We start from the raw sequence: 14,537 nt of genomic DNA, 5'->3' as shown, positions 1-14,537 counted from the left end.
AATCCCACACAAGACGGGCCCTAGAGCAGGGACATTCAACTGGCGGCCCGCGGGCCGACTTGAATCCGGCCCAATTCATTAAAAAAAAAATAATAATAATTTTTGGTGAGGGGGGGGTTCTGTTTATTACATATATGATTCAATATAATAAAATACACAAATTTAAAAGGTAACAGATCATTTTAAACGCTGGTTTATTTACATAATGACTTTAATTGCTGGATATCCGGCCCCCAACCCAGACCAGTGGTCATTCCATATGTTGCAGAATCTCTACTGAATGGAGATAAAATAAACTTTCATAAAATAATCATTAGATGTGCAGCTGCAACCGATTAGCCTTTGGAGTCAATCCGATTCAGAATGCTAATCAACATTAACCAACACAACTCACTCAGTTTTACTAACACCAAGTTAAAATGTGATGTGGTAGTAGCCGAGAGTCGTTCAAAACAAATACTCTGAACCTGAGAACTCGACACTTTCATGACTGTGCATTACGTAACTTTTAAGGTTTGACCAAAACAGCCAAAACATGAAAGGTGGCGGGTGATATGCATTCTTCCAGGAAACGCCGGGCTTTAAATTTTTACTCAGATTGAACGCCTGTCTTAAGAGAAACTGAGCTGAACTGAGAAAAAGTCATTTTAAAAATTATTTTCTAAAATGTAAATTTTTTAAATATTTTCCCGGTGTCCCTTTGTGGACTACAAGAAAAAAAAAAGAAAAATTATAATGTTTTTAAATAAAAGAGCCTTAGCCCCTTATCACTTTGTGCCCATAACAACCCTAACAAACAACTTTTTGAACGTCTCCTGGTTCTGTTTTTCTTGTCACCAGTAAACTTGGATCTGAAATGATTAGAAACTGAAAATGTAAATAAATACTTTTTTTTTTTAAAGCATTGGTATATTTGGGCAGGCTAAAAATGTTTTTTCTGTGTGTTTTGATTGTTGACGAGGATATTTCTCCACCTAGTGGTGGTTTGGGGTATTTCAGCGTTTTTGTTAGAACAAGTGGACAGAAAAAATATTTGTAGCGTACACATAAATATGGGTAAATTATTAAAGATGCTGGCATTTCCTACAAAGTATTTTGCAACAAAAACAAATAAATAAACTTTTGCACAAAAAGATTTATTTCAAAATAATTTATTTGCATATAATTGGAATGAAGACAGGTTGATACATTTGCGATGGCACCAGTCAGTTTCCATACAGAAACATTCAGTCTATACAGAAACCTTTCGTTCAAACCTGGACAAAATGGATAAATATATTAGTAAATAAATATATTAGTGACATGTCACTATATTGAAATGTTCTATTATATATAAAATACAACACTATTTCATTTCTGGTTTTGTTCTCTTTTATTTTTTGTATTTTACACAAAGTATCCAAAAATATACTGATGTATCCCTTAACGTTCTGGAGGGACCTTTATTTTTAAAACTCTGTTAGAAAAGGCAGTTTCAGCTCATATTTCTTGGAAAACAAAAACAAACAACGCAAAGAGAAAGATCTTGAACAGGATGAAATCACACCAGATGTTCTGCGGCATCGCTAAACGCCACTTCACACGCGCTGATGTTTCTGGGCAGGTTTAAACTAATACTATGAGTTTTTATTTTTAAAATATATAAAATCTGCTTAAGCCAAAGTGCTGCTTAGAATTCAGTCATTTCCACATCAGTCTCTGTGACTGTTTGGGCACAACAAAAGAAAATCCTCATACTTTACATAAAGGAACGTTGTGCTGACACATTCATAGTGAGGTATTTGTAAAAAAAAAAAAAGGAAATAAAAAGATTCTGCATGATTGCCAAACTTTACCGCTCCAATATGAACATGTTGGCGCTTGTGAATAAGAGCATGAAAGGAACTTGAAAGGAAGGCACCACAGGGTTCACTGTGTTCAAGACGTTGCCTCTTTGGTTGGACAGGTAAGAGCTGCGTGTTGGGAGCTTTAAACGATTAAGGCACATGTGAGGATTTAATAAGTGCTACGAGTCACCATGCGACTTTCACAAGCTCTTTGTCCACTGACGTGGGCTAAAAAATCTCTTGTCATTTTCACCATGCCTTGAATTTAAGCTGGGTAATTCTTTAGTTAAAGGGTTATTCTGACCACTTTGAAGTGCAGTTCTGCATAGAATTAGGCCTGTCACGATAACAAATTTTGCTGAGCGATTAATTGTCTCAGAAATCATTGCGATAAACGATAATATTGTTAGAAATTTGACAATAATTAGTAACTGTCAAATTTAAGAAGAAATGTTGGTTAATTTTTGTGTGTAGTACATTTTTTTGACCACCGGATGGCAGTATAAGACAGTTTGAACCAAAGGATGGATAGTGAGGGAGCGAGCAGCGTGTCTCTTTAAGAAAAATGGGAGGGAGGCCCCTTGACGTGTCATGGGCTGTCTTTCGTTCCTGTTTTTCGGTTCTCAAAATGGCGGACGCTTGGTGTGGTTTGAGCTCTTTAGCATTTGTCACACAAAGCTTTTAATAAAAAGTTCTCAGCTTCTTTTTGCAGAGAAAAACAACTTTTTACACAAAGGCACGAGTTTCAACCGTGAATTTTGGAGCATCGACAAGACGGAGGTTTTTTCACCCCGAGGTCGGCCTGTTAGCTTAGCTCGTAGCTTAGCTTCTCAGATTAGCTGCTTTTAACGATCCAAAAACGCGATTGTGGACGGTTAAAACAGATTTTAAAGAGAAAAGAGAAAGGGAGGGGTCAGTGAAGAGCACCGGAGTTGAGCTTTTTGTCATCCAGTGTCTTCAGTAGAAAGAGAGAGACACGAAGAAACGATACAGCCGATAAATGAAATTGAGGCCGATAATTTTCATTTATCATGCGATTAATTGATTTATTGTTTATCGTGACAGGCCTACATAAAATAGAAAAATATTTAATTTGTTGAACTTTATGGATTCTTGTGGAGTTTGAGTTCCGACAGACTGATGAGCTAACAGCTTATGTGATTACGGCTACGACCAAAATAAATTGTTGCCATCTAAAAACATCAATCTTTAAATTTTTATTTTGCTTAATGCAAATGCTACTTCTCAGACCTTTACATCAAGGAGACTTACTCAATACAGACATTTATAAATAGTTTTATGACTATTAGCAAGAACAAATAGCTGCAGAAGTTCTTGTGTATTTGGACATGCATTTCCTCTGGTGTCCATCAGGGGGTGCTGACACCCTCCTCTCCCCTACTTCCCACAGCCTTGAAGCAGACCCACTTTCCAAGTGGATTTTCTGCCGTCTTAAACCACATTTTTTTTAAACTTCAAATTGCTTCAGAGGAACAGTATTATCTAAACTTTGACATTATTGCAAGTTTCACATTGCAAAGTAATTTCAGCAGAAATAGAAATTCCCTGCAGAAGTGCTACAGCTGGCTGCTGCTGCTGGTGTGCTTACAAATACGAACAGAACCCCCCATAAATAAATGTGTGTTGAGAAATTACCAGTGTTGAAAAAGGGCTAGTAAAAAGCGTTAGAATGAACCACAACGAGATTCTGGGATTTAGTTTCAAGATGGCAGCAATCCACTCTGGTCTTGGCCCAGCTCAGACTTTAGTCACAATCAAACTGTTTCTTCAAACTGAAACCTATCTGCAACAGGTAAGATATTAGCTCTTTTTACCTTCTAAAATGGCCTGAATATCCCTTTAAGTTCAAAAATATATCCTAAGTTGAATGGCACAGTGATGTTGACTTTACTTTTCTTTAAATACCTGTTTTTCTTTCGGTCCGTCAGAGAAGCTAACAGAGATTTTTTATCGTCTTAAACCTCAGTAGGTTTTATTTTTCACTTTTTAAAAATGAACGTGCCAGATTGTGCAAATTCTTTATAAAAATAAAAAAAACTTTCTGATTTCAGGAGGACGTTCTCTAAAATATCTCGACTGTCCCTGAGACATTTCTCAGGCTCTGCCCGTACGAGATATAACAAAACAAAAAACCACAGAGCTTTTGTAAAACTGGTGCCACAGCTACACACTGAGCTATCGCTGCGAGTGCTAGTTCCACCTAGCATGGCTTCACTCCAGTTACACTAAACAGACTCATTACTCTGCTTCTGTAGGTGTAAAGTCAAACATTTTGCTACAGCTTAGGATTCTGGAAGACAAAAGGGAGAGTATAAACTTTGTAAAGTACAATATAACATCATGATGAGATGGAAGAGCAGTGGATTCGATTGTCACCCTTCTGATTAGGCCTGAACAGCAATGAAGTAACCACATGACAAAAACATAATAGCTTGTAGTGACTAACATAATTCAGTCAGATCCATTTGTCTGAAGCGCACAAAATTAGGCAAACTACAAAAAGAAGAGAAAGATGAAAACAGCTGCCATTATTAAAAGAATGAAAACGAGGCCCACGTGAGGCTGAGCGGCCTCAGCGAATGCTCGTTTGAGGGGTTGAGCATTTTCTCTCCATTCGAACGAGCCCAGAGGGTAACTTCCTGTTGAGTTCGTGGAAGCTACATAGTTGTGAAACAAAACAAAAAAAAAAAAAAAAGTCACTACAGCAGTACCTTTAAAAACCCCTCTGTGTGAGGCGTGTTAAGAAATCTGAGCTGAGGTAGGAGAGAAGAGCATCTCTCAGCTGAGGCTGGACTCAGCGAAGGAAGGAGAAGGAAGTACCTCTGATGATGAATCAAGTTGTTCTGGGAGCAGGTGATGCAGAGATGTGGGCTCAACACCCTAATCATTCACTCATTGTCACCGAGGAGCATGGGAACCGAGCGTGAACAATCCTCCAGGAAACCGACCAGGAGAAAGACCTCGTCCCCGTTCTGAGGGGAGTCGTTTCTCCTGACGGGCCCCATCTTCACAAAGTGTTAGGTATCAAAAGCACTTTTCTAAAAACAGATAAAACGTTATGTGAGTAGGGGGAACCGTCCGCAGGCAGCTGGGGGGCTGAACGGTGGCGGCGCTGGTGGAATATTTGCTTCTGTTCTGGCTCCTGCGCAGCATTCAGGGATGCAACAAGTCCTCACACCCCAGACTCCTCTTCTGATCCTGTGGACACAAGAGTGGCTTGAGTCAAATCCCAAAACCAGCAAGAGAGAGTCCAACCTCCAGTTGTGGGGATTAATGTATCAAAACACTAAAAATAATCTGAGCTTTAGCAGGTACTAAATGATTTGACTCTAACCTCATGTCCTGTAACATGGTTAGTCCTCCGTCAGAGGCAGAGGGGGTACTCACCCTGACTGTGCTGTAATGACTGGCAGTATAAACAAATGTCCGTGCTGCGGTCAGCGGCGGGTCCTTGGAGATGGAACCTGCAGGGCGGCCTGTCCATTGCTGTCCTGGGCCCCATGAGCTGAGGCTCTGAGTGGGCCTGCTGCACCTGCCTCTGCCACACGACGTGGGCCCCGGTGCAGCAGGGCCACTCCTCCATCCCTGCCGAGTCCAGAATGAGAGGCACGGGGAGCAGGGCCGGGTGCAGCTCCGCAGGAGAGCAGCAGAAGGCCGGACCCTGCCCGTAGTGGATGTGGATGCTGCGGTCGTCCTGCAGGTCCAGGCTCTGATGGAAGCGGACAGAGGGGCCTTCGAGCAAACAGCCTGCCACTCGTCCCAAAGGAGCAGGCGGGTGTCCGTGGCAGCAGTGGGACTGCAGCTGTAAGGGGACTGAGGACACGAGAACAGGAGGTCCCGTGGGGTCCTGACACTCTGCTCCAGGGCTGGGCCGGTCAGTGGGTTCTGGCTGGGGACAGTGGCAAGGGCTGTGCTTCGGGGGACACACAGGGGAGTCTTTATCTAGGACGTGAGCAGCGGGGGCAGCCCCTGCAGCCCCGGCCCCCTGCTCCTCATCTGAGCCTCTTGTCAGGCCCTGGCTGTGCTCCCCCTCCTCGTAGTGGTGGTGTCTGTGGCGATGGTAGTGGATGTGATTGAAAACAGTCTGTGGCTGTTCTTCAAGGCAGCCTTCTTTGTTCACCACAGAGTCCAGAGACCTGGGTCGAGTCTGGGCAGCAGCCTCTAGGCTGTTCCTGCGCGGGGACCGCCCAGGACCCGCCCCGTAGTACCCAAATGGATCATAGTCACTACTCAGAGAGCTACGGAACGTGGACCAGCTGCCGTAAACTCCCTGCAGGGACACGTCCGTACAGTTGAGGACCGAGTCACTGGAGGAGCTTTGGCAAGGTCCTGAGCTGGAGTCACTCGCCGGCCCATCGGCCATGTAGCCACTGCGCTCCGTGTGGTAGCTGCCACCAGAGCAGCTCCCCTCGTCCTGCCGGCTGTGGGCCGCTGCACCACGGCCCTGCGGTGGGACGGAGACACTGTGCTGTGGTCTTGAGCCGGATGAGGTCCGCTGGGCTGGACAAGAAGAGCGGTAGTTGTGGCAGGACCTGCGGGACGGGTAGTGGTGGGAGGAAGTCCTGCAGTTCCCTCCAATTCTGTGGGACCTCCCTGTTACATCCACAGGAAGGTGGAACCCACAGCCTGCACCCAGCTGCCTGCTGCGGAGGAAGTGCAGCGTCTGACTGTCCACAGGAGAGGAGCCGCTGTAGTGGCCCAGACTGGGATAGGGTCCAGAGGGCCCACGGGGATAATGGGGCCTCATGGAGAAGGGGATGGTGTGCTGGGGGAAGGGGTGGCTGTGCGAGCTGCTGTAAGGCTGCGGGTGCAGGAAGCTCTGGCTTTGCTCTGAACTCTGCTGGGGCCTGCTCCTCTGAGACTGGCGCTCCATTCCTGTGGAGCAAAACATCCACAGGATACATCGTAAGCATTTTTCATTAATCAATGTCTCATCAGTCATGTCAAATATGTTAAAATTTAACATTTTTAAACTGCAAGAACACCACACACTTGAGTTTACTGAGCTTCTGTACAAATGTTGGTTAGTAAATGCATCAAACCAGCGTTCCTTCTGGTTTTATCAGAACATAAGCATGCTGGTCCTCACCCATGATGTTGTGCATGCACAGGGGGCAGGTGCGGTGCTGCAGCAGCCAGGGGTCCACACACTCTCTGTGGAACTCATGAGCGCAGGAGATGATCCTCAGGTTCTGGCATTGTTAAAACAAAGACAACAGAACAATGAGAACCAGCTGAAGCTACCAGTACAGCATGCTGGTGGCTCTCCTCCTACCTGCCCCTCCTGGAACTCCTCCAGACAGATGGCACAGACGGGGCTGGAGTTGGAGCTGCTGGCTGAGCCCCAGGCCCCGTGGTGGCGCTGTGAGCCCGAGCAGCCCTGGGAGCGGTAGGTTCTGGTCTCCAGGCGACTAATGGCCCGCATGGTCTGCTGATGGACAGAGTCCTGCGCACGCGGCACACGGAAAGTCAGGAAAACAGCGTGCGCATATTAAAGCTGATCCTGCAGCTGTCACTCACCCAGGTTCTGTTGGGCTTGCACTTGTAGCGTAGAGCAAAGATTAGGACGATGGTGAGAATGACGAGGACGATGGTGAGCAGGATGCTCACGTCATAATGTGGCTGCAAAGCAAACAGAGGAGCATGCTGTTGTTGTTGAGCTGTTTAAAGACAGAAGCAGTTCCCTGGTCTTAGCTGCGCGCAGACTAGCCTTTAGCTAGTCCTGCTGAAAATAAACTGCATCTCTCAAAATGAAGGTCGATCAAAACGCTACATGCACAAGATATCATCAATATTTTGTTTACAAACAGTGATGATGTAAAACCACAACGATCTTCTCATTAATCAACAGAAATAGACTTATTTCATCAATTTCTCTCTCCCTACTTCCTTGTTTTAGTTTAGTGTTTTGCAGTCGCAGTAAATATTGTCATTGTATGTAACTGAAGAAAGAAGCTGTGTAAATTTCCCAAAGTAAGTGGTTTAACTTTGTCTGCTTCTTCCAGCCAGTGAAGAAAAGTCGAGTGTGAGGTAAAACCAGTGCTTACCCACTTGGGCTCCACCTTGATCTCAATAACAACATTGGCTTCCTCGTTCTTGTTGACCAAACCCATCAGTTTCTCTGCATTCTCACCGTTCACCAGCACAACTGGACGAGGAAGGGAGTCCGTTTCTTGAAACTGTGAAAACTTGTGTGTGTGTGAGGGGGGGGTGGTCAGATGAGCGGAGAAGAAGAAGCAGAAACAACACTGTGAGTGTCGAGCAGCACCGCGAGTGAGTGTGGTCGTCCGTGCACGCTCACCTCAGCAGCAGCGTTGGTGTCGTCGCTGACGTCAAAGATAACAGCCCTGGCGCCCTTATCCAGCGCCATGCGAGCCTGAAGGACACAAAATGACACAGTGTCAATTTTTAGGTGTTTTCTATAAATATGAACAATATCATTAATAGTCTAAAAGCATCAGTTTATAAAAAGTACCCTGCTCACATTAGTATATGTATTTTAGTACATCAGCACTAGATGTCAGTCCTGTCCTGCCATGGCCTCAGAGCTCATAGGCAACGTGCACTCAGAAGAGGTTTGGGACCACAGCGCACCCTAAAGCCCGATCCATACCTTTGTTTTCTAATAAATCTAAAGACTGCAGAATTGGAAAACAGGAGAGCAATGTTTCATCATGTGAAAACAAAAGTAGGGAAATAACGGACAGTTTAACAATATGAGCACAACATGCAAATAAGAATAATTTTGTAAGACAACTAGGCCGTGAAAAGCTGCTGATCTCCTCGGTTCTATCCTGATTTACAGCATGCGATCTTAAAACAACGTCTACAGGGAACGTTGCACGGTGAAAAATGCGACCAGTCACATGAAGTCAGGGATTATATCCTAGCTGGTAAAAATAAACACAACGCGTTTTCAGACTCTTGACTTAAGCTACAATTTGACACCCAGATCATCCTGATGTCACGAGCGGATCCAGATGTGTCTTGATTTGTCTTGACCAACACAGAAAAAATAAATAAATAAAAATAGTAAGTTGTGTAGAGTTTTTTAATTTGTTTTCTCAAAACTCAATTTAAAAAGGTGTCCTTTTCTGCAAGACGAATCGAGCCATAACAAATCAATCTTTTTTCTGCACATACTGTACGCTCACCACATTATACTTATTCAACCAGTAAGACGCAACTATTTCCATAATATTTGCATTTAGTTCCTGAACCCCCAAATAATTTGTGTAATATTTTCATAACTGAAGAAGCAATTGATGGTTTAGATAGATTGCTGAACTGTCTGCCATGGAACTGTTTTGTTTTTTAAGATAAAAACATCTGCTTCAGTAAAACAGCTTAAATAAAAAACTTTAAGTCTAAGCCTAAATGTGACTCTTTGCTGCTCACTTTTTTATTACCATCAAAAGGACAAGTTTAAGTTTTAAGTAATAAATGAATCAACTCTAGTGCAGTCATTTGTAAACTTGTCTGTATGCTATCCTGATGCATGCTCAATAATCCAGATTGTCTGTATGCTGCGCAGACATGAAACGTACGCTTAGATAAAGGAGGATAAACACCTCCTCTGAGGCCTAAAACAACACACCTGTTGATTAAAACAATCAAACTGAGAAAATCTGCCATGTGGAGCTCTCAAGCTTCTTTTTCCACACAGAAAATGTTACTTTAATGTGACGCGAGCTCAGCTGATCTTACAAACATTACAATGACAGCAGCTTTAAAGCCAAACTCATATCTAGTACGAGTTTAACTTTGTATACTTGCACTGAACCATCACAGACGGTTTGAGAAACATCAGATGGTCACAGCTGGGCAAAACGTCAGATTGGGGACACAATGCCTTCATTATGAACATAGCCTAAGTTACGGTACATGCAAAGGTATTTTTTAAATATTGTTTCTAAATCCACAAACACACAGCCTCTTGTAAAAAGCAGTGTTCGATGCAATAAAAAATTCCACCCAGATCTTTAGTAATCATTTTAGTCTGCCATTAATTTATACATTATTAGCAAAGCATTCAGCTTGCAGCTGAAGCGAGAGCAAGCAGGAAAGGGCGGACACTTTCCCTCCTGCTCCTGCTTCCCTCCTGCTTTGCTCTTTGTCTTGTGATTCTTATCGGAGCCTCTCACTACACGTCCTCCGAATTGTAAATTATGGATCTGGTCAGCTGGTCTCTCAAAACAAATGATAAAATTTTCTCTATGAGAAGACAGGGCGAAGGAGAGCCCTCATGCCCTGAAGAGACACTCGCAGCCCGATACACTATGGATTCCTGGGAGCAGTGGAAGATGTTGTGTCTGTCTGTATTGTCCATTGAGGATGTAGAAGACGCGTACATAATTGGATTTTTGATAACTGGATTTCTGCTTTTTGGAGTTGGCGGGTGTCTGGCATATCGACAAATTCAGAAAACGGTGGCAGCGGTTCTGGCAATTATGAGGCTGCCTGCCTTGTATGAAGGAACGTACCGAGCAGTAAGCTCTCAGACTCATGAGCTGCATGAGCGGAGCCGTAAGCTGGACGTGATTTATGAGACTCGCAGACCACTTGCGGCTCCTGGGACTCACTGGCGGGAAGGAATCGACCTTGGAGAAGGCTACAAGCTCGGTCTGGTGGCGTGACCACAACATTTGGCTGTTTGGAATCACCAGTGAGACGTACCAGCAGAACTATGAAGGCAGACATGGAAATTCAAGCAGAGGCTGCCTGACCCAAAATAATTATCTGAATATGGCTTCCCCACTCGGCCTTGAATTGGCCGGCTATCTTAAACTGGTTGCCCCCATTGCTCCCCTCCCGAGGACATCTGTGGATCTGTGTCAGAGTTGAGTCGGCTGATAGACACTGTGCCATCTCTTATCAGGACTGTGGAACTTTGCAGTGAGTTGTCCGTGGCAGTGTCCACGGACAACTCACTGCTCTCGTCGGCCTCCTCATGCATAAATGTATTATGATGTCATCAGTATGTTGCTGTTTCATGTGCTGAGGTCATTTTTTTGCAACTTTCACATTGTGTCTCAAATAGGACACAGTGCGAGATTTGATTTTTATTTATTTTTTTACACCTACACTCCTCCTTGCGTTTCTTTTCCTTATCTGAAAACAAAAGGCTGCGCCTCAGTCACCTCCGTCTCCCCAAGTTTTTTTGTTTATGTTTCTCTTGGACGGGCTGTAATGAAATGTAATTACTTTGCACTTGGGTGCAATGACAACAAAGCTGAATCTGATTCAGGCCTTTTCGCAGTGAAGGTTTGTGTAGGGCCCGTAGCAAACAGTGAGCCCAAAACTGAGGTACGAGCTCAACTCTGATTTATTACACATCTAGCATGTAGCGTTAGCTAACAATACACACCATAAGTTAAAAGATGTAGACATTGGCATCAAAACTATCTCAAATTTATCTGTAATGCAATGAATGGGTCAAATGTTGTTGTTTTTCTTTCGGCTGCTTCTTTCTTCAAAGGTTGCCACAGCGAGCAAACTCACATAAAAGATTTGGAAATTTATTTTTTGGGCCTGACGGCGGACGCCCTTCCTGACGCAACCTGGGCTCAAGTCTGCAGACTCAGGGTTACGAGAGCGCAGCACTGACCACTGCGCCACCCGGCCCCCTGATTGTTGAAGTCATCACTGTGCAGTCATCATGTGCAGTTTTCAGGTTAGTTTTAGTGACAGGAGCTGGTTTATGTCATCTACTCTGTCGCACCTGCTGTCTGCCGGTGGTACTTCGTTGCTTCCACCTGCTGTTTTAGGCATAAACGTGCTTTCACAAGAGCTCAGATAAACCTTTGGCACAAGATGAAGAGCAAACAAGAAGCCGTCGTTTCATCAATGTCTCATCACATGCTCTTAAACGTCTGACATCTGCCAACGCCTAATGAAGAGGCGTTAGTTCCATTATTAATGTCACAGGTCGAAGCCAGCGCTAAACGGTCCCCACGCAGTCAAGCAAGACATTTAGACGATGACTAGAAAATGATCACGTTGTCCCGCAGGAGCAGGTTGTAGTCAAAGCACAATTGAAGCCTTTTAAGTCAAAAGAAGGTCAAGTGGCTTGCAGCTCTGTTGCAACAACCTTTACCCTGTTTCATCAGAGCAGTAATTGCAGTGCATGCACGGGCCTAAATGGGGTGTGGTCACATAGGAGAAAGAAGAGAAAAAAGAAGATTTGACATGTGGGAATTTGTTTTACCCGGGGTTCAAAAGGTCCCCTGCGCTGCACTGAGCTTGTTCTGCAAGGACGAGGTGCATGCAAACACACGAGAACATATCACTTCCTACATGACCGCTGTGGTCTTTTTATATCTCCGTATTAGTAGTAGTGGTTCCAGATTGTGGCTGCCGAACCATGTGGCTGGACTGAGCCGCAGGTCTGGAAGCAGGCTGAGAGATCGCATTACATGATTAATTGGAGCTACATTTAAACTTTAATGGGGCAAAGAAGATGCAGGTCTGACGCTGACAAGACAGCTAAGAGGACTATCAACACAAGCGTTTCAACATCTCGGTGTTTGCTGGAAATGAAACAGACGTGGCTGCGGTTAAGTAAACACTTATCCTCATGCGGAGCAACCTGACACAAGCGATTATCCACAGCTTGGCACTCGAGCAGAAACTGCAGCGTCGGAAATGACTGTGGTTCACAGAGCAGCACAGCAGAGACGTCATCACCGACAAACTAACAAACAACGCACCGACCGCAACTTATTTTAACACGAGCGTGTTTTCGACCGAGGCTGTGGGAAAACACCGGAGGAGGGTTCAGCAGGAGTTTGTCTAGGACGGTTTCAGACGAGGCGGATGTTGAGGCAGGTGGCGTGGAGATATCTCTAAAGACGAGCAGTCACAAGCACACCTGAAGGAACAGACAGGTGTGGTTCCTGACGTTAACAATGTCCCTCGTGCTGCCATGCTGTTGTGAATGATAAGGCTTCTTTGAAGAACGTTTACACAGAAATGAGCCCTTTTGCAATAATCTCACATTAGACGCAAACTGAAGAATCTTTAAAGCTCAATAATAATTTGGGGCCTAATTCGGAAATCATCTAAATTGGCATTTTGATGTATAAGAAAGGAAAGAACCAAGATCAAAATAAATTCAAAATGGCTGCCTGTGGCTCAGGGTCACCATGGTAACCACACGCTTGTGTCTCTCATGCCCTTGCAGCACTCTTAATAAGATGGACAGACAGAAACGTAGAGCACAAATTCAGCCTCAGATGACAAAAAGCCAATGTTGCGATGTAGAAATAGTTTAAAGAGTGGAGCGTTTGTGGGAATTGTAAGATTTATTTCCAAAAAATAAATAAATAAAATAAAATAGAGCAAAAACAGGACAAAAATGGGTGCGTGACATCATGATACTCTAAGTGGACTATTTCATTGAAAAAATATACAAAAATCATAAAACAGTGATTATGTAAAAACCATAAAAAGTGTAAAAATGCCAGCTTGTTCATGTAAAGTCCAACTTTCTGCGACTCGTTTAAACTTGGAATGATGTTTCTGTTGTGACGTCTGTGCTGTAGAGCTTCAAAGAGGACGGGGTTTCCTCACATTTTGCCAAAATCCTATCGCTGTGTCTGAATTATTATTATTATTTTTAAGTTTGTTGAGATTAATCTATCTTGTACTGCTCCCAAAAGTCAATACACAAGTTTCCTGAAGGAGCCACACATATTTGTTGTATGGGCTTTTTTTTGAAGCTGCAGGAGTAGTGAATTAAAAATTGTGACAAAATCAGAAAAAGTAATGAAAAATAATGCCTATATTTGAACAGACATTGATAATTAGCACTGCATGTTTTTGTTTTGAGGTTAAACCATAAGTATTCGACTTAATAGGAATTTTTATAAAATTTATTTAAATAAAATGAATTTATAATTTTGTAAAATCAACCATCCCGCAATTGTGAAAAACATTATTTTTTTAATGTTTCATGAGTTCAGATCTAAAATTGCGTAAATACAGCAACAATATGTCAAATTGCGTTGGTTATATATTTGGCAGCTGTGGCTGAGTGGTTAGAGCAGTCGTCCTCCAATACAAGAGTTGGGGGTTCAAATCCACCAGCAGTCACATGCCGAAGTGTCCCTGGGCAAAACACTGAACCCCTCGTTGCCTCTGATGTGTCCCATCAGTGTATGAATGTGATAAAACACTGATTAGTCTCTTTAGAATGATTTGTTCAGTTAGCTTTGTAGAGATCTAGTATAGAGCTGTATGAATGGGTGAATGAGGCACAGATTGTTGTAAAGAGCTTTGAGTATTTGGATAAGATAAAAAAGCGCTATATAAGTGCAGTCCATTTATATTTGGGTAAAACTAAACCGAACTGTAAACGCAGACATGTCTGTGACACAAACAGGCATATTAAAGCTACTGTTCCTAGACACAAAGTCTGCTTCTGCACATTCTTCAGACCCCCACCATAAATCATTTCTGCACAGGTGCAGAAGTGAATTATGGTTGTTGCTACAACACCTGGAGCGGCCAAGCTCTCCGACAGACACAACTCAACTTGATCATCACTTGTCAATCACTTGATTGAAACAACTTGACAGTATTAGAATTTTGGGACAGCCGCTAACATGGTCCATAATTATCTTTCAAATAGGTCGCAGCAAGTGAAGGCTGACTGACTCTCAAACTTCACAGTTTCTTCCAGTTATGCCA

At 43.5% G+C, this 14,537-nt stretch overlaps 1 protein-coding gene across 1 annotated transcript; it reads right to left on the bottom strand.

Annotated features, from left to right (window-relative positions):
- Window positions 1–4,959: 4,959 nt before the first annotated feature.
- Window positions 4,960–8,223, bottom strand: LOC119420211 (E3 ubiquitin-protein ligase RNF43). Its single transcript, XM_037687597.1, has 7 exons — window positions 8,149–8,223; window positions 7,895–8,026; window positions 7,368–7,469; window positions 7,123–7,293; window positions 6,937–7,039; window positions 5,235–6,722; window positions 4,960–5,045 (listed from the first exon to the last, which is right to left on the bottom strand). The coding sequence occupies exons 1-7, from the start codon at window positions 8,215–8,217 to the stop codon at window positions 5,020–5,022; spliced, it is 2,091 nt and encodes a 696-aa protein (XP_037543525.1). The 5' UTR covers window positions 8,218–8,223; the 3' UTR covers window positions 4,960–5,019.
- Between the last annotated feature and the right edge of the window lie 6,314 nt (window positions 8,224–14,537).

The sequence above is a fragment of the Nematolebias whitei genome, chromosome 14 (genome assembly GCF_014905685.2).
Source record: "Nematolebias whitei isolate Nwh7 chromosome 14, NemWhi1, whole genome shotgun sequence".
NCBI classification, from domain to species: domain Eukaryota; kingdom Metazoa; phylum Chordata; class Actinopteri; order Cyprinodontiformes; family Rivulidae; genus Nematolebias; species Nematolebias whitei.
This window is presented reverse-complemented; position numbering and strand designations above follow the sequence as displayed.

Excerpts from the sequence above, each read along its gene's own strand:
- LOC119420211 (XM_037687597.1), bottom strand. The coding sequence starts at position 8,217 with ATGGCGCTGGATAAGGGCGCCAGGGCTGTTATCTTTGACGTCAGCGAC. Across the intron at positions 6,723-6,936 it reads GTGCATGCACAACATCATGG|GAATGGAGCGCCAGTCTCAG; the intron begins GTGAGGACCAGC and ends TTTGCTCCACAG. Across the intron at positions 5,046-5,234 it reads GTCATTACAGCACAGTCAGG|GATCAGAAGAGGAGTCTGGG; the intron begins GTGAGTACCCCC and ends TTGTGTCCACAG.